An 18,784-nucleotide genomic window follows, 5' to 3' on the forward strand; every position below is an offset into this window, starting at 1 on the left:
TAGTGGGGCCTATGAGCCCTTTTGCCTGGCCCTCGGTTGGAGACGGTTTTAGGGTTATTTTCAGCCCTTTGGCCTTTTAGACACTTCAGTTGGAGATGGCCTAAGGTCCTCATTTTAAGGACCCGTGAGGTCCAAATGCATATTATCCACAAGTTTATATTAATTTAGATCCAAAGACTTGAAATATTCACTTAATAAAGCAAAATAAGAAAATGAGTCTTATAATGTTTCATGAATTTTAAGTTGGTATTGTTTTATTAAGTTGGCAAATATTTTAAGTTTTTGGATCTAAACTAATATAATCTTGTAGTTAATATGCATTTAGATCTCACAAGTCCTTAAAATCAGGACTAAGCAGAGCAGAACTTCAATAGCCATACATAGAAGCTTAGGCGCTCTTAGGCGGCTTGGGCGGTCTAGGCGGCGGTCTAGGCGGAGTGAAATGGTTTCCCGAGAAGAAATTCGCTTCAACTCCCTCTTTGTGCACCACGACTTTCTTAGCTGTGTCACGACTCCGTCTCTTTGAAATCCATCGAACAAGAGAAACTAACAGCTCAAAACAGAAGAAGAGGAAACGGAAAACGAAAAAAAGAAGAAGAAGAGGAAACGGAAAGAAAGCCCATCGATTATTAGAGAAAGAAAGTCGAGATTTGTGACCAGGAAGTGAGATGCGGCGAGACCTCCTCGAAGGAGCCAAAGAAGAATCCAGAGAGAGAGAGAGAAGGAAATGAGAAAAATTGGGAAAAAAGTAAAGTGAGAGAGAGGTTTGGTTGGATTGGGAAAGGGATAAAGAGGTCAGAGGAAAGGCGGCAGGATTAAGAGAAAGAGAGAGAAAGGAGAAGAGAGAGGAATGGAGAAGAGGGAGTGAGGCGTGAAGATTGAGGAGAGGAAGTGTAAAGGGATATGAAAATCTATTTTTTATTTAAATATCTTAAACTAGAGGGCACGGAAATATTAATAGTGTCTTTGTAAATTAATAAAAAAAAATATATATTTGACATTGATGGACACATGCAAATTGGATGGACACCAAAGGCACAAAAGTCACGTTTTTCAAGGTGTAGCTCAACTTTCAAATCAATTGTATAGGTTTTTGACCAGTTTTGGTGCTCCAAAATTCTAAGTGGGACACCAACCCAAATAAAATCATAAATAAAAGAGAGGATTTTTGGAATGATACCAATGTGCGTGGTTTGGTTAAGGGATGTCTGGCATGGCTTCCTAGTAGTTTTATTATGAACCACCCAACCCACTACATATAATTTTTACTTTTATTTAAAAAAAAATTAGACATAATGATTTAAAATGTCTTAAGTTATATGGCATATATGCTTAATGTATTTTTAAATTTTGGACTTGTTTGATACTCTTTTTGTATTTTATCATTCTTTTATTATCTTATTCATAGATTTCATACAAGTATAATTTTATTTTTTATGTGTCAATATGCACTTATTTATAAGATATACAAGAAATTTACCTAAATCTGCCTAGGTGCCCACCTAGATCCCGCCTAGCCGCCTAGGCGCTAGGCGCTAGCCTGCCGCCTGACTAACGCCTAGCGTTTTTTAGAACTTGCATAGAAGTAAACATGCCCTGACAAAAATTCTAGGATTTTTCTTTTTCTTTCTGTTTTGTGATGAATGGCTTCCCACAAAATGGATCCAGAGAGCATCATTTTTCGGGTGGGAATTGGATCCCATCTTAGGATCCTTACATTTTAGTTATTCATCGTGTATCTTACGGTAAAAAATCATATGATTTTTTTATTTAAAATTAAACACAAATAGTATCCGATGAAAATTAACTGTACAGTATACGATAATGAATGAGTAATACGTGGGGATATTAGAATTTATGCGGAGAGCATCCCTTTCCTTGTGAATACGCAACTGCGCGAATCAATGAAAAATGAAATATCAAAGGCGAGGGCCTCTACCCTTTTCCTCTCTTCCCGCCCCGAGTCCCACTGTCCCAGAATCCCCTCATCTCCTCCATCGGAACCCCTAATTTTCAACCCTTCCCCGACCAACAGCAGTCGCTCACCCAATCCTCTTTTTCCTTCTGTTCTGTGCAAACTAGTTTTTGAATTCAAATTCACAGAGGCTGGAGCCACATAGTTTGTTTGATGGTAAGCAGCTCTCTCCAATCTCCATGCTCCTTCTGTTCGTCGCAGGAATCTCCTGGCGGACGAGCACACAGCTCCCCTGGGAGAATGGCGTCGGTTGAGGGTATCTGTCGTACTTCTGCTTTCTTCTCGGGCTCGCTCGGGCAAGCCTTTGTCGGGCAGATCTTGGTCGGGCAAGACACACTTCGGGCAAGGCTCGTCGGGCAGTTCTGAAAGAGAAGGACAGAGTTAATTTGAAAGGGTGCCTTCGTGGGGCCTTAGATGTAGGCCTTAAGGCTCACAATCAAGATTAACTTTGTCGTGCTCAGGCGTGCCACTGCCATCTTCAGTATGGCAGATGTTGAATGGGTGTTAAGCTTTGATTGAATATGTATACGCCCGAGAAACCAAGTTAGATATAACAGGTGCCTTTGTGCAGCCTTAGGTATAGGCCTTGAGGCTTCCTGTCAAACTAAACCAGCGCTTGGATGTATCATATTTGGTCTTTTATGGTTGCCCGAGTCTTATCACTATTATACTTTTGATTATCTGAATCCAAGAGGTAGGACGAACCCAAATGAGTGCCTTTGTAGGGCCTTAGGTATAGGCATTGAGGCTTCCCATCAGAGTTAATCCTTATACTCGGACCAACTAGACCACAACATGAAATGAAGCTAAATAGATGCCTTCGTGGGGCCTTAGGTGTAGGCCTTGAGGCTTTCTATCAGAATTCACTCCCTGCTTAAGCCTTTTCTATGAATCAAAATATAATAGCAACAAAACGGAGAAATAGATTGATTACTTGCGCCCCAAGTAACTTCGGACTTCTCGCTTATCAAGGATTGTCGTGGATGGGTTGAGTCTACATAGAGTTCTTTTTTATGCCTTGAGGCCAAGGACTTTTAAACTGATCTTTAAATTACATGCCCGCCGGGCTTGAGACTTAGATCTGATTTGAACTCTGACACGATTCAGATCGGATCCAAGTGCTGAAGACTCATTTTCATTATGACTTTGCTAGAAATAACTTGTATATAACTGGGAATATATAACATGTTATTGTGCTTTTAAAAGAAAGAAAAGACAAAGACAGAGCAAAGATAGTCGGGTAAGTTTGAACCTTATCGGCCAAGGCTGAACTTCTTACAAAATCTATCTTTGTGGCTCTGTCAGAGGTCTGAAAGCTTTTAGAGGGGTTGACGGGGGAGAAGAGGATACAAAATGAATCGATACCACCATGAACAAGGTAGCAGAGCTATTACAGGGGTTTGGGAAGGTTTATCCCGAATGGGATGAAGGCTTGTGCTGACTACAGCTTCGTTGAAGGCAAATCTGGCTTGAGTAGAGTTTTGGCTTTTGTTTGTTTGTTTGAGTGTCCTTAATTCTGTCTTCTTTTCCTCCTTTTATAGACGACTTCAGCTTGGGTTCCTGTAGCAATAGAGGTTGCCCGAATGCGGTTTGGTGATGACTCACTAGCTTTTTTACATGAATGCCACCAATAAAGTACTTTATTGGGCTGTGCAGTGACTGAATAACCTACCCCCTGTGGTCTTTGAACAGGTAAGCAGGTGGCCTTTGTAACTTGTGCCCAGCCGAAAGCCTCTTTCCTGCCTCCTAAGTTTTCCTCTGGGCCTTGGGTTTGGGCCGGCCTTCTCTCTGGCCCAAAGTTCAGATTTTATCCCAAACAGTGCCCCCTTCAATTGATGTTAAGGTTGGGATCCCAAGCGCCAACATTAATTGAAAGAGACCCATGTTCTAAACCCTTTAGAATTCTTAAAACCCTTGTGAGTGAACTTCTCCGTTCTTTGTGTTTCGTAAAAAGAAAACCTTCTCTGATACAACAAAACTTCCCCAATTCTTCCATCATTTCTTTCTCGTTGTCCGACGAGGTTGCATCTTTACCGTTCTCCTTGTTTTTCTTCCCCATGGCCTTCATTAAATGGCCTCAGGATCCGGCCAAACCCTACCATCCTACGAGTCTGGTGAAGGAATTGCCACTCTACGCCGTCTGCTCAACGGGCTGCATCGTCCGCGGGCAGGTCTGCATTCTGAACTCTTCTTTGAGATGCATGGGGTTCAATCTTTGGGTCCTGCCTGGATTTCTCGGGTTCCCTCAGTAGTAGAAAGTAATATGCCTAGGGGAAACTGGTTTACCCCAAATCCTTATTTGGCCGACTCGGGCATTTCTTCTTCTAAGTGGTCTTTTCATCGTCGAGGCTTTCCCTTGATGAATGATCTTGCCTGGGCCCAGTGGATTGACGAATTGGAACCTTCCTTCAAGCAGAAATGGATGAGTAACGGCATCTACGAACTGATTATGCTTTCGAAGATTTCAATTACCCCTAAGCCCGAATTGCTTGCTTCTGCCCTCCTCTTTTGGAATACGGGCACAAACACCTTCGATTTCCGTATGGGTCCCATGTCTCCCACCATTCTTGATATGGCCCAAGTCTTCGGGTTGAGGCCATCGGGCAGGGTGATAGATGTTACTCAAGATTGGATTCCATCCTCTACCACCGGGGGCTCAAGTTCTTCCACCTACTTCCTTCATCTCAGCTATAACTCAGTTACTTTCAAAAGTTATGGGACCTCCTTTAAAGGATTCATCCCTTTTGTCAAGAAGAACTTCGGGGCAGGCTCTCCTCAAGCCGACAAAGATCAAGAGCATATGTACTTTCTTCTTTACTGGCTTAACAAGCACGTCTTCCCCAACAAATCCAAGGGGGTACGGGTAGAATGGATCCCCTTGGTAGAGGTTCTTCACAATTTTGATGACGTTGCCACAGGTCCATTCCTTCTCTCCTATCTCTATCACCTTCTTTTTGACATGACCCGGGATGAGCCCTTTGTGACCAATTTGAACGGCCCCATCTGGATGATACAGATTTGGCTACAATGGTATTTTCCAGAATTTCGGGCTATTAATCTAGAGTTTCCAGAGGGTGTGGCTCCTGCCCGAATCCTGGCTGAAGCTCCTCCTGTAGATCATTCCACCTTTGCATGCTTCTACTTTTTCCGAGTCTGCAGGACTCGATCAGACTTGGAATGGGGTGCATCGGTCTTGAGGAGATATCCTTGGTTTTCTGACCAAGCCTTCCAAGATGCCCCTGGTGAGGATGCTGCTCCCTTCTGCAGGGAAAAGTTTATCAGCTGTATTCAGCCAAGAGATTTGGCCTGGGGGGTCCGGGGAAATCGGTATGATCGAGGCTTGGAGGTGTATCATCCTAACTTCTGCAGCAGGCAATTAGGATTTAGGCAATCCATACCTGTCCCATTCTTCGACTCCATCCATTGTGGCACTTCATTTCGGTTACAGACTCCTTCTGAAGCAATATTTCGAGCTGCCCGCCGTAGTTTGGACGTGATGAGCCAAGCAGCCCGACATTCCGTTGTTCTTAATTTCGAATGTACCTCGCTGTTTTCCTCTTGGTGGGAGGAAAGGTGGACTAGAAAATACGGAGGAGATTTGAAAGTGAACCACGATCGCATTTTTAGCCAGCTTTCTCTTAAATCATATCCTAGCTCGGGCGAGCTTGCAAATTGGAAAGATATGATCCAAGAGAAAAACCGATTACTCCTAATAGGTGACTTTCTTCCCATCCGATTTTGCTTTCCTTGTTGTTTACTTTCCTCACTCTTACCTGTTTCTGCAGCCTCAGTTGATACTGAATCCGAAGCCATCGAATCAGAGAATGATTCTGCTGATGCCGCAGTTCTTCATGGTGCTGCAGCAGAAGCTGAAAGGCGGGAAGCCGGGGAAGGGACAGACGTCTCAGAATCTCTTGGGGATTCAGGAGCCGAAGAAACAATTAAAGAAATAGCCAAGGATACGATCAAAGCATCAAAACGAAAGAGGGTGGCCATAACTAAAACCACAATCTCTGATCCGGCACTTCCTTCAGCAACCACACGACCAATTCTCACCCGAAAGAGTAAGCGGGCAAGAGTCACCGTGCCTCCTAAACCAACAGCCCCATCTGCTCCTGTTTCTGAAGCGGGTAAAGAGACAGAACAATCTTCCAGTGAGTCTCTCCTCTTCTGGATCAAATGGCTACCTTTCTCCCTTATTTGATTATCCCTTTATCACTCAACAGGACAAAAGGTCAACCCTTGCTTCTAAGAAGGAATCACGAAGGGCTGCTACGCCTAAAGAGGTATGACTTCTATCTTTATACTTTCTTATTTTCAAACCTTCCTGAATTTTGAATAATTTGGCTTAGGCTACAAGGAAAGAAAGTCTTTCTCCACAACCTACCCTAGATGCAACCCTTTCTTCTCAATTTGATCCTTCCACAGGAATCATGTTGCATTTTGTGGATGAGGATGATACTTTGGTGAGTTACTCTTTCTTTTCATTTCAACTTTGCACATTGCTACCCAAGTAACTCCTATCCATGTTTTTTTTTTTTTTTTTTTTTTGCAGCCATCTTCGGGATATGAACCCCTTCCCCCGTCAGTGGCCTTGGATAAAGAACCCATAGTTCCTGAGATCCCTGTAGCTTTAGACACAACTATTTCGCAAGCGCTTACTCGCCAGCTGGTCGATGAACCTCCTTCTTCTCCTCAAGATCAACCTCAGGTGCTGGAATATTTTCTTCTTGTTTCTTCCTCTGGTGACCTTTTGCTGATCATCACTACTTTTTTCGGATACAACCAGGATGTAGGCACAGGTTCAGGCACAACTTTCCCATCTATCGCTGGTGGTGAAAAATCTTTACCTCGACAAAGAGTTAGTGCATTCTCTGGTGAAACCCCGGGGTTAAGTCAGGTAACTTTCTTCTCTCCAAAGCCTCTTTTGCTTTGACTTGTGCATAGTTCACCTTGTCCTGATCCTGAAGTTTTGTAGCGAGCTTCCCCAAAAGAAACTTCCCCTCCTCCAATGGCCCGTAACCCAAGGTGCTTTCAACCTCCCTCTTCCTCTAGAGATGTTGACACCTCCCTGTCTAGAAATGAACCGATTGAACAAACAAAAATTGCCCCTTCCATAGGCATTATCTCACCAGAAGAAACTGTTATGCCGGACCCTTCTCCTTCCTCCTCTGATCCTGCCAAGTTGCCCAAACTCTTCGAAGCACTCGGGCGACTTGAGACGCGGTTGAAGTCTTCAAAGCAGGCTTCAACAAAATCTATGTCTTCGGAGCAGCAACAAATCTTTCAAACATGGGCAAAGAAAGAATTCACTGCATCATTTAGCCTCAAGGCTCTCTGTGACCTCGAGAGAGCCATTACTGAGTTCTTTAAAAACGATCGCTTATCCAAGCCTCAGTATGATTCTTTCCTTTCTTTCTTTGAAAACTTGAGGGCCCTCAGGGAGCAACATCAGAGAGCAGACCGGCTGGCTAATCGGGCAAAATGCTTCATAGAGAGAGAATCGAGCTCCTCTACCCAAGTTAGTCGGCTGATGGAAGAGAGTATGCAGACCAAAGAACGGATTGAAGTTGTTTCTTCTGAAATTCAGAAGTTGGAGAGACAACTGATGATCCTTAAGGCGGAGCAAACAACTCTTCTGGATAACCTTGAGCAACAGATCGAAGGGGTGGAAAAAGCGACTTCAGAGTTAGAGCAAACCAAGTCTGAACTTGTAAACAGCCATACCGTTTTGGCTGAACCAAATAGGATTTTTACCATCATGCGAACATACCATTCTAGAATAATCACCTTATGTGAAGATGTAAAGTTTTTGGAATAGAATTACTTTGTAATCTCTTTTTGTTTTAGAATGGATATGTAACATTCCTCCTGTTCTGCTCCCTTTGGATAGGCCTCAGGCAAATCTATGCCCTCTTGCCTGCCTGCTTTTCTCCTCCATCTTTATTGTTGGCAATCTTAGCCCCTGCCCCCGGGTCCTTTCAATGGTATTTTACTCTGTTGATAACCCCGACTCCTTGAAAACGAGGTCGATCATGCTAATAGGAGCTTCGGGGAAAGGGTCAGTATCCACCATCATACTAGCCTGAGGTGAATCGAGTAGTAACTTCCCCTTCACTTTCAGATCCTGTACCCAGTCCCTAAACTGGACACAATTGACTATAGAGTGGTTGAAGGTATAATGCAACTTACAATACTTCTTCCCTCTGAGTTCCTCGGGCTTGGGCATCTTTTTGGTGTTGTCGGGCAAAATGACTCTTGCCCGCACAAGCTCTTCATAGATTTTTGGCGCCTTGGTTAGATCGAAAGAATAACTTTGATACTTTGGGGGTTTCATGGGTACGAACCCACCATCATTCATCTCACGATCTTCTGGTCCTTGATTGGTTGGACTAACCCTTTGATCGTCAATGGCTTGAAGGGTGTGGTCATCTCAGCAGCACACACATCTATACTCTTCTCCTCGTGATCATCTTTGCATTCGGGTCCGGCTTCCCCTACCTCTACATGGTGAATAGTAGCTTTATTTTTGTAGAACGGAGGAGTTTTGGAAGTATGTTTTACCTGCTGTTCCTCCTGTAACAGCCTCTCATGCTTAGTAGCAGCAATCACCAACTCTTGTAGCTCATTAAACTGTGCATCATAGAACCTTTTTCTCAAAGGTAATTTTAAAGCCCTTTGAGCAATGGATATGAGCTGTGCTTGGTTGACAGGGAACTGACATCTCATCCTTGTCCTTCTGAACCTCATCATAAAATCTTCGGTGGACTCATGATCATATTGTTTCACTTCTACCAGATCATTAATGGTGAGCTCTGGCTCTATCCTGTAGAACTGTTCATGGAAAGCCATCTCCATTTGCCCCCAGTTAGCAATGGAATTGGGGGGTAATAGAGAATACCATTGAGATGCCAATCCTGCTAGTGAATTTCCAAACAACCTCAATTTGTAGTTTGGATTGTCCTCATACGCCACACAGTGATTAGAAAATTTGAAAATATGATCTCTAGAGGACACACTGCTATCTTCCCCTGTGAAAATCGGGAATGCGGGCATCTTGAAATTAAGAGGGAATGGATTTAACTCATCGATATATTCAGGATATGGCTTCTGGTAGGTAACCCTGAATACTGGACGAACTCGAGGCTGGACGTTTTGAATCACCGTTCTTCTTAACTCAGCCAATTCTTCTCTTAGTTGCTGAGTAGCTAAATTATCATTCTGGCCATGGATAGCTGACTCAATCTTCGGACTCCGGTCATTGCCCGCGTTTGCTTCCCTCCTGGTTTCAGATTTTCTCCAGTTAGATCCTCCACCTTTGTTGACCATCGGGGGTGGCCTATAAGGTAGAGGTTTATCTGACGTAGTAGTGGTTGTTTCTTTCCCGCTAGTTTCTCCAGCCGTGGTTGGCAGTCCAAACTTCATTCTTTCTTGTTCGCTCTGACTCCTATTATTAAATGATAATAATGGGAAGCTGGGAAACTCCTTTTCTGAAGCTGACTCCATCACTGCTTGACTTCCTTCAGGTATCACCTTCTTCTTTCCCCTATCCTTTTCTTCTTCTAGTAGTGGAAACAAAGGAATGATTGGCTCACTTCTTATAACAACTGGACTCATTCCATTTCCTTGAGCACCCTTTGGAGTAGAGAACTCCAAATCCAGCCTCCTTTGTAGATTTCCTGTAAGCATACAGAGTCTGCTTACTTCTCCCTTAGTCTCCAAGGAAATTCTTTCCATGCTTTTCAACACTTGGATCATTATAGCTTGCAGTTCTTCATTAATCCCTTTCCCCTGTGATTTCTCAGATGTAGTCGAACTACCTGAGACCACCTGTCCGGATGGGGATAAAGGATTTTCTGATTGTTCTGTCATCTGGAAAAGATTCTTCTTGGCTTCTTTTTTGGCAAGTTTATAGCTTCTCCTTTTGGACATGTAAGATCTTAGAAGTGCAGCTGTTTCTTATCCCACCGGGCGTGCCAAAACTATGTTCGTCGCAGGAATCTCCTGGCGGACGAGCACACAGCTCCCCTGGGAGAATGGCGTCGGTTGAGGGTATCTGTCGTACTTCTGCTTTCTTCTCGGGCTCGCTCGGGCAAGCCTTTGTCGGGCAGATCTTGGTCGGGCAAGACACACTTCGGGCAAGGCTCGTCGGGCAGTTCTGAAAGAGAAGGACATAGTTAATTTGAAAGGGTGCCTTCGTGGGGCCTTAGATGTAGGCCTTAAGGCTCACAATCAAGATTAACTTTGTCGTGCTCAGGCGTGCCACTGCCATCTTCAGTATGGCAGATGTTGAATGGGTGTTAAGCTTTGATTGAATATGTATACGCCCGAGAAACCAAGTTAGATATAACAGGTGCCTTTGTGCGGCCTTAGGTATAGGCCTTGAGGCTTCCTGTCAAACTAAACCAGCGCTTGGATGTATCATATTTGGTCTTTTATGGTTGCCCGAGTCTTATCACTATTATACTTTTGATTATCTGAATCCAAGAGGTAGGACGAACCCAAATGAGTGCCTTTGTAGGGCCTTAGGTATAGGCCTTGAGGCTTCCCATCAGAGTTAATCCTTATACTCGGACCAACTAGACCACAACATGAAATGAAGCTAAATAGATGCATTCGTGGGGCCTTAGGTGTAGGCCTTGAGGCTTTCTATCAGAATTCACTCCCTGCTTAAGCCTTTTCTATGAATCAAAATATAATAGCAACAAAACGGAGAAATAGATTGATTACTTGCGCCCCAAGTAACTTCGGACTTCTCGCTTATCAAGGATTGTCGTGGATGGGTTGAGTCCACATAGAGTTCTTTTTTATGCCTTGAGGCCAAGGACTTTTAAATTGATCTTTAAATTACATGCCCGCCGGGCTTGAGACTTAGATCTGATTTGAACTCTGACACGATTCAGATCGGATCCAAGTGCTGAAGACTCATTTTCATTATGACTTTGCTAGAAATAACTTGTATATAACTGGGAATATATAACATGTTATTGTGCTTTTAAAAGAAAGAAAAGACAAAGACAGAGCAAAGATAGTCGGGTAAGTTTGAACCTTATCGGCCAAGGCTGAACTTCTTACAAAATCTATCTTTGTGGCTCTGTCAGAGGTCTGAAAGCTTTTAGAGGGGTTGACGGGGGAGAAGAGGATACAAAATGAATCGATACCACCATGAACAAGGTAGCAGAGCTATTACAGGGGTTTGGGAAGGTTTATCCCGAATGGGATGAAGGCTTGTGCTGACTACAGCTTCGTTGAAGGCAAATCTGGCTTGAGCAGAGTTTTGGCTTTTGTTTGTTTGTTTGAGTGTCCTTAATTCTGTCTTCTTTTCCTCCTTTTATAGACGACTTCAGCTTGGGTTCCTGTAGCAATAGAGGTTGCCCGAATGCGGTTTGGTGATGACTCACTAGCTTTTTACATGAATGCCACCAATAAAGTACTTTATTGGGCTGTGCAGTGACTGAATAACCTACCCCCTGTGGTCTTTGAACAGGTAAGCAGGTGGCCTTTGTAACTTGTGCCCAGCCGAAAGCCTCTTTCCTGCCTCCTAAGTTTTCTCTGGGCCTTGGGTTTGGGCCGGCCTTCTCTCTGGCCCAAAGTTCAGATTTTATCCCAAACACCTTCCCTTCTTCCTTTACATTTGGAATTTCTTTAATTTAATTGTTTAGCAGTTTGTGTGTTTAACATGGGTTTTTGTTTTGGGTGGAAAATTGATTAGATTAGAGAAAGACTATATTTTTCAGTAGTTCCAAGGCTTGAAAGTAGATAAAGTTTGTTACTTTTCGACGAAATTGAGGAGAAGAGTATTAAATGTGTGATACATTATGAGTTTGTTATGACTTGTTTTTGTTAGCTGAAATGGAAAGGAACTCGGCAGCATGTGTGATGCAATGGAGCATCGAGCTAGAGAAAGCCCTGCGCTCCAAGAAACCAGGTCTCTCTCTCGAAACCATTTCGGAAGTCGGTGCAAGGCTCCAACAGTTAAGCACGGAGCCAGATGCTTCTCCTGCTGTCCACCACCTGTTCGACCTAATTCCTGGTGAGGAAAAGCTCTTCTCCAACACCATCATTCTTCGCCTTGCCAATGCCTTCCATTGTGGAGACAAGAATATAAGGCTCTCTATTGTCAGGGCCTTTCTGTTTTAGTACCGGAAGAGGAACAAGCGGAAAGAGTATAATGGAGTTTTGTCCAAAACTCGGGTTCATGTGAACGCAGAACTGCTGAGGATAGTTAAGCTTGTGTTTGACAGTGGGGATGTTGAGGATAGGGCATTGGCTTTGGGTCTGTTTGGTTGTTGGGCACATTTTGCTAAAGAGAGTTCGAGCATACGCTACTTGGTGCTTTCTAGTTTGGTTTCTTCTCACGTTATGGAGGTAAAAGCATCGCTGTTTGCAGCAGGATGTTTTGCCGAGTTATCAAAGGACTTTGCATGTGTTGTCTTGGAGATGCTGCCTCATATGATGACTTCACCAGAAACGTCACCTGCTATAAGGTTGGCTGGAGCACGAGTATTTGCCAAACTTCGGTGCTCACATCCCCTTGCGAATAATGCTTACAAGGTTCTTTTGCTATGTTATTTTTGGCCTGAATTTAATTGGAAATTGTTCTTTTAGAGTTTTAGGTATTTGCTTATGAAAAAGATTCGCCTAACACTGCTTTATTCCAGACATGCCTAAAGCTTCTGTTAGAGTCCGCGGATGAGGGTTGCCAGGTTGCAATGCTGGTTTCTCTCTCCAAACTGGCTTCCAGGTCAACCATTCTTATATCTCAGCAGGTAATTGTTTTTGGTAGCATATGGTTTCAGATTTCTTGATCCGTAATACTTATTGGCATCTGAATGCAGATGGATTTGCTTCTCTTGTTTCTTAGCCAAGAAAAACCTCTTCAGCTGCGTGCAACGGCAGTAAGAAGCCTGCATTATATATACAGTCAAGGAATGTGTCATTTTCCTGTAAATGCATATCTTGTGAGAGCACTATTTAACATACTAGATAAACCTCAAGTTCCGTCACTCATACTATGTGATGCACTGCAGACATTACGTAAGGTTGTTTCTCAGTCCTACAGATTAACTTTTTATTAATGTTTTTGCAATTTATATTGACTCACGTACGCATTCTGCAGATTATTTCATGTAAGCTAGCAGGTCTACCCTTCGATGTATTTGAATCTTCTAAGCTGTTAACCGTTGCTGAGAATGCAACTTCATCTCCAATCACGTCTGAGGGCCTGTTAGCTATTTCTGTTTTGGTAGATGTGCCAACGAAACTAAAAGGAAGTACAGAGATGGGGTCTCTTGCACCTTGTTCCTGTCTTCTGCCATCTCGTGTGATCTCGCTTATCATTGATCGAATCACCTTGATGGTTAAGCCAGTTTTGGATCTTTGTCGGACTGAGTCTCCAGTGTTTCAACAAATTAATTGCCTGCTCAATCTTCTTTTCTGTCTAATTCGAGAATATCCGGATATGCATGTCTTAGTGCTGGATCAAATATATGTTTTGGTCAAGTCTCTCTCATATATGCATGACAATCTAGTCGTTACATCAGAAGCAGATGCATCTATTCGTGATAATGTAGACTTGAAAGGAGAAAAAAAAGCAGAACTATCAGATCAAAGCTTTTATTTATTGTGTACAGATTTTTGGTGGCCTTTCTTGAAAATCTCATTGAAGCTGGCGCCATCTCCACTGAAGTATTTGACAAAGTGAAGCTTCTGGTCGAACTTGTAAGTCAGAGCAACTTGTTTGGATGTTATACATACACGCTCTACTCTTTGTTGTTACATTGTCGCATCATTTGGGTTAACTTGGCGCATGGGAGTGAGGGAAGTTGCAATCTTGATAAGAACTCGGGTGTATCTCACTTAATGGAGCATGAAATTCGTACAATTGAATGTGCGAACAGGATGCTGACAGAAAACAACAAGTGGCCTGCTTACAGAGTCGGGATTTATGCAGCATGTCAGGGAGCCTGGCTCACTGCCACTTTCACATTCGAGCAGTTAGTACCAAAGGTTCATTCTATTTCCTGCTGCTGCTGGATGAGATCATTAGTTCAATTTTCTGATTCTGAGAGGAAACTCAAGTCTCTGCTGTTGGCAAAACAAGGTTTAGAGACGCATAAATTCGATCTTATACATTTTAGTAATGATTCAGGTGAAATCAGCCAAGATTCAGCTAGTAATATCAGGGAGCATATTAACAGTAGGGAGCTAAAAGCGGCTTACGATGGTCTTTGTTCTTCTTTGGTAACATTAAAAGGTGATTTCAAAATGGACCAAACTTTTTATTTCCAAAGGTGGTTTTTGTCTTTAAGAGCAAAGGTGCTAGGAGCTGTGGTGGATATAGTTAAAGTTCTTGAAAACATTCAATTTGACCAGCACAGCTTTACCAATAATGAACAGGTTGGATACCCTGTATCCTTGAAGAAGTGTACTCAAATATCTGTGCAGTTGAAGAGGCTATCACAAGAATTTGATCTAGTAACAAAATCTTTCATTGACATGGACAGAAAAAGTTCAGGAATCATTTCGGAACTCGCACTATCTTGTTCACTGTTGGCCTTTTGTACTGGTTTTTCTCTTTACATTCCAAGCCTAATCGAATCTGTTTCTATTTTCGGTCTGGGAACAACAGAGAACAACTTAGACTCAACGTTGATACAAAATCTAATTGGGCGTTTGGGGGCCAGTAACCATGAAACCAGTGCAAATCTTTGTCTGCTTTTGAATCCGGGTGGCAAGCCCATTGATTGTTTTCACTTGCAGTCCAGAATCCAAGCTTGTAAGGTTGGTTCTGTAGTGAAAGATATTCTCAGTGTTTGTAGTTCTGTGGTTTTGGGGATTTTTGGCTTGAAAAGTAAGGCAAACGGAGTGCACAACGTGGAAGGTCTCTCCCAAGCAACCAAGGATGGCTTACAACTTCTGTATAGCATCCTAATGAAATGGATGCAAATTCCCTTCCAGACTCCCAAGTACTTTAAATTTAGGTATGATATACATCTAACTCAAACAATCTTTCTGTTTTGTTGATTTCTCCATTTTGTTCTAAGAATAGATGCATCGAGAAAATCTTACTTTTACTCAATCCTTTAAAGCTTCCATATCGTATATTGACATGGTTGATTATTTAGGATTAAATTCACCATTTAGAGCTTTTTACTTTAGGGTTTTAGTCTTGGATTGGTTAATTGCTTTGATATGATGTTTTAAGTCTAAGATGTTGAGCAAGCCCCAACATCATATTGTTAGTTATATAAAAGTTTTGCTTTTCTGTTTTCACCACCATTCTAATTTTTTCCATTGACATAAATTTCAGGCCTTGCCTGGGGTCAGAACTCTTCGCTGTCAGTGAAACGAGAAACCCAGATGGAATATATGTATCCTCAGGCTTCAACTTATCATTAAATTTGTTCCTTCAGTTGAGAAATATGCCCCCAGACATCCGAGTCCGGTTGAAAAATTTGTACTGCATGGTCTACAGTGGAGCATCCTTTCAGGAGCCAAGAGAAAGTGGAGAAAACAAGGAGCAGTTACAGTATGTAAAAGGGTAATAAGCGTCAAAGGGGTAAAAATGATGGCGAGTTTGTGAGTTCGTTCGCACGTTTTGAACTGAACGAAAGAGGGCAAGGGTTTTCAAGTTGCTTGCTTGATGTTTCTGCTTTTCCAGTGGGTACTTATAGGGTTAAATGGTATAGCTGCTGTATTGATAGTCAGGGTAATTGTTGGAATTTACCCTCTTTGAATGCTGGTCCTGTATTCACTGTACAGACGTTAATTATAACAATGATCTCTGAATTATAACTCGATTTCTTTTGTTCATTGAATTTAATTATTAAATTGCGATGTCAGCAAATTTTGTTGTGCGTAGTCCACATTTGATAATCTGATTATAAATAAATATAAATATAAAGTCAGGCTGCTCCAATCCGAATATGATTCATTACTAATTGCGGGTGACGGAGGAGTCCCTAAGCAAGCATAGTGGAGAAAGAAAACCCACAACAATGCTCTTTTGCTTCAACTAAAATGACAGATATAGCCTCTTGCTTCAACTAGTAGACCTCCAGCTGTTTGGGCAAATATTTCTCTGGAGAAGGATCCTTGGACCTTGGCACAGCTCCCCAAGGGATTGACAATTTAGATGTATAGTTGGGCTCTTGCATGTTGATGTGCTACAAGAAGAAGACAAAGTTAGTTCTGAAAGGTGCCTTCGGGGGGCCTTAGGTGTAGGCCTTGAGACTCGCAATCAAAACTAACTGAGTGCTAGGCGTGCCATTGCTATCTCAGTATAGTAGATGTAGAAACAAGAGTGTTTTAATCGATTACTTGCGCCCCAAGTTACTCGGACTTCTTGTTATCAAGGGATTGTCTCAAATGGGTTAAGTTTACATTAAGTTCTTTTTCTTGCCTTGTAAACAAGGACTTTTAGTTCATAGTCTTGTATGTTCAAATGAAGGGAGTCCAGATCCCTTTAAGTCATTTGTTTGGTCCTAGATTGCTTTTAATGATAACATATCCATTAAACTAGCCGGATTCGGATACAAATGAGACTCTTAAAGTAGGAAAATAGGTGGAAATAACTTAAATACATACTGGAGAATGCATTAAGAAATAGATCTACAAATTTAGAAAACAAACAAAGAGCATCGGGCAAGATTTCACCTTGTCTGTCAATGTTGAACCTCTTACAATCACTTCTCTTTGAATTAATAGGGGTTTATATGCTAAAAAGGGATGGATGGTAAACAAGTTTACACAAAGGAATTGATACTACGCCACTGAGGGAGATAGCAGAGCTTTAAACTGGAAAAGAGATAGCTTGTCGCTAAAAAGGAATGAATCTGGGTTGATTTCAGCTTTTGGATGCAAATCTGGTTTGAGAGCAAAGTTTGTATGTTTGTTTGTTTGATTGGTTGAGTATCCTTGTCTCTGGGGTCTCTTCCTCATTTATAAGCAAATTAGCCCGATTGCTGTATCTTTGTTCTTGCCCGAAAACACTTGGAGGGTAGTGAGTCATCAGCTTTTTACTTGGAATACCACTAGAAAGTGTTCTTTAGCTGGTAGTAGGTTAGTCTTCATCACTTGTCACTTCAATGGTAAACACGTGGCTTGCATTTTGGCTGAGAAGGATTCAATTTGCCTTTGGGCTTGATACTAGGCTTCAGGCAAGTCCCGTTTAATTTGGCACGCTTGGGCTTTCCTTCATCTAGGTCAAATGTTCAAATATTAACCCAAACAATGCCCTCTTTAATGATTATTGAGTCTGTAACCCAAGACACTAATAGTGATTAAATAGCCGTCACACGCCTATACTCGGGACTTGCACCATTTAAAACATCCATTGAGAACTAAACCTTTGCACTAACCCACGAATTCCATCGTTAATTAACTGCTTACTATATAATTCTCACTTAGACCCTTTGGCTAAATACCTTAGCAACTTCAAACCTTCGAATTCCCAGAACTTCCCAGAATTCTCAGAACCTTCACATTTTCCAAAAACTTCCCTCGTTCTTCAGTTCTTGCCCCCTAATTCCAATTTTCTTCCCATTTTTTTTTCAAAATCATCCAATGGCACCCAAAGTTGCTCAAACTCAATCTCCCTGCGAGACTGGTGAGGGAATCACTACCATGTGTCGCTTACTCAACGACCTTTATCGCCCTCGGGCAGGTCTGCATACTGAACTTTTCAACCTTCCCCTCACTATAGCTATTCTCTTTTGGAACTCGGGTACCAACATTTTTGGCTTCAGGATAGACCCCATGTCCCTAACCATCCTGGACATGGCGCAGGTCTTCGGGCTAAGGCCCTCGGGCAGGGTCGTAGATGTTACCCATGATTAGTCATTGGCTTCTACAATATCTTCAGAAAGGCGCATCGCGTCCAGCTTCTGTTTCAGGACTTCTATAGCATTGAGGAGTAGCTGAACAGCTTTAATCGCATCGGTAAATTCCACATGTAAAGATAAAGCTATCTTCCCTTGCATTGATATTCATAAGCCCAGACTTCCTTATAGCTTCTATTTTCTTGATCACTTCATCATCATAGGTGTATGCTTCAGGATCAATGATGTGAAAAATAAGTTAACACACAAAATTAAACCCTCTTTTTATCAATTGTAGTAAAGTATGTAAGTAGGGATTGTTCTAGGCCGGGGATTAGGAGGGATTGCTAAACACTTGAAAACTGACTTAAAAACATAAAAACAAAATTTAAAACACTAAACTAGACTCAAAGAATGCAAAACTATACTTTAAAATACTTAAACAAACATAAAACTCAAAACAGCAACCTAATGACTCAAACTGCCTAAAAACCACTTTCTGGGCAGTTTTGAGAACCTAACAAGAACTTGGACGAAGTTGGATGAAAACTTGAATCAAAACACTTAGAAACACAAATCAAAACACTTTCTAACTAATCTAAGACTTCAAAATAAAGGGGGATTTGTTTTGGACGAAAATTGAAAACAAAACAGAAACTTTAAAACAAAACAGATTGTAAAACGTTTTTGGATGAAAAGGATGGATAAAAGGCTAGTTAGGAGGTTCTTCTCCACACATGACACACTTGCAAACAAAATGATTTTCAGTTGTTCTTTCAATAAATTATGAAACTCAACACCCCAAGTTAATTAGATACGCTTAAATTAACCTTCAAGTTCTCCTTAAGTTAATGAATTGGATGGAAAAGCGCATACAACAATTCAAAGCATTCCTCAAAGGTTCCTTACGTGATGAGCACAATAAAGATACAATCAAGAATCATGAAGCACAATGAGAACTATAAGTGTTGACGAGGCATTCGTTACT

At 42.0% G+C, this 18,784-nt stretch overlaps 1 protein-coding gene across 4 annotated transcripts; it reads left to right on the forward strand.

Moving 5' to 3' along the window:
• The first annotated feature begins 1,879 nt into the window (after positions 1-1,879).
• On the forward strand, positions 1,880-15,777 carry LOC114819278 (uncharacterized). 4 transcript variants are annotated; one of them, XM_029096136.2, is made up of 6 exons: positions 1,880-2,131; positions 11,823-12,529; positions 12,637-12,744; positions 12,814-13,017; positions 13,095-14,958; positions 15,288-15,777. In XM_029096136.2, the coding sequence occupies exons 2-5, from the start codon at positions 12,338-12,340 to the stop codon at positions 13,677-13,679; spliced, it is 1,089 nt and encodes a 362-aa protein (XP_028951969.2). In that variant the 5' UTR covers positions 1,880-2,131; positions 11,823-12,337; the 3' UTR covers positions 13,680-14,958; positions 15,288-15,777. The 4 variants fall into 4 exon arrangements, with proteins under 4 accessions (XP_028951969.2, XP_070671717.1, XP_070671718.1 ...); XM_070815616.1 differs by having other exon boundaries at positions 1,881-2,131; XM_070815617.1 differs by having other exon boundaries at positions 1,881-2,131; positions 12,840-13,017.
• The last annotated feature ends 3,007 nt before the right edge of the window (positions 15,778-18,784 follow it).

This window comes from Malus domestica, chromosome 16 (genome assembly GCF_042453785.1).
Source record: "Malus domestica chromosome 16, GDT2T_hap1".
NCBI lineage: Eukaryota > Viridiplantae > Streptophyta > Magnoliopsida > Rosales > Rosaceae > Malus > Malus domestica.

Bases quoted from the DNA above. Each gene is read 5' to 3' on its own strand.
- LOC114819278 (XM_070815616.1), top strand. From the start codon at position 13,838: ATGGAGCATGAAATTCGTACAATTGAATGTGCGAACAGGATGCTGACA. The intron at 14,959-15,287 runs GTATGATATACA...CATAAATTTCAG, and splicing joins CCCAAGTACTTTAAATTTAG to GCCTTGCCTGGGGTCAGAAC.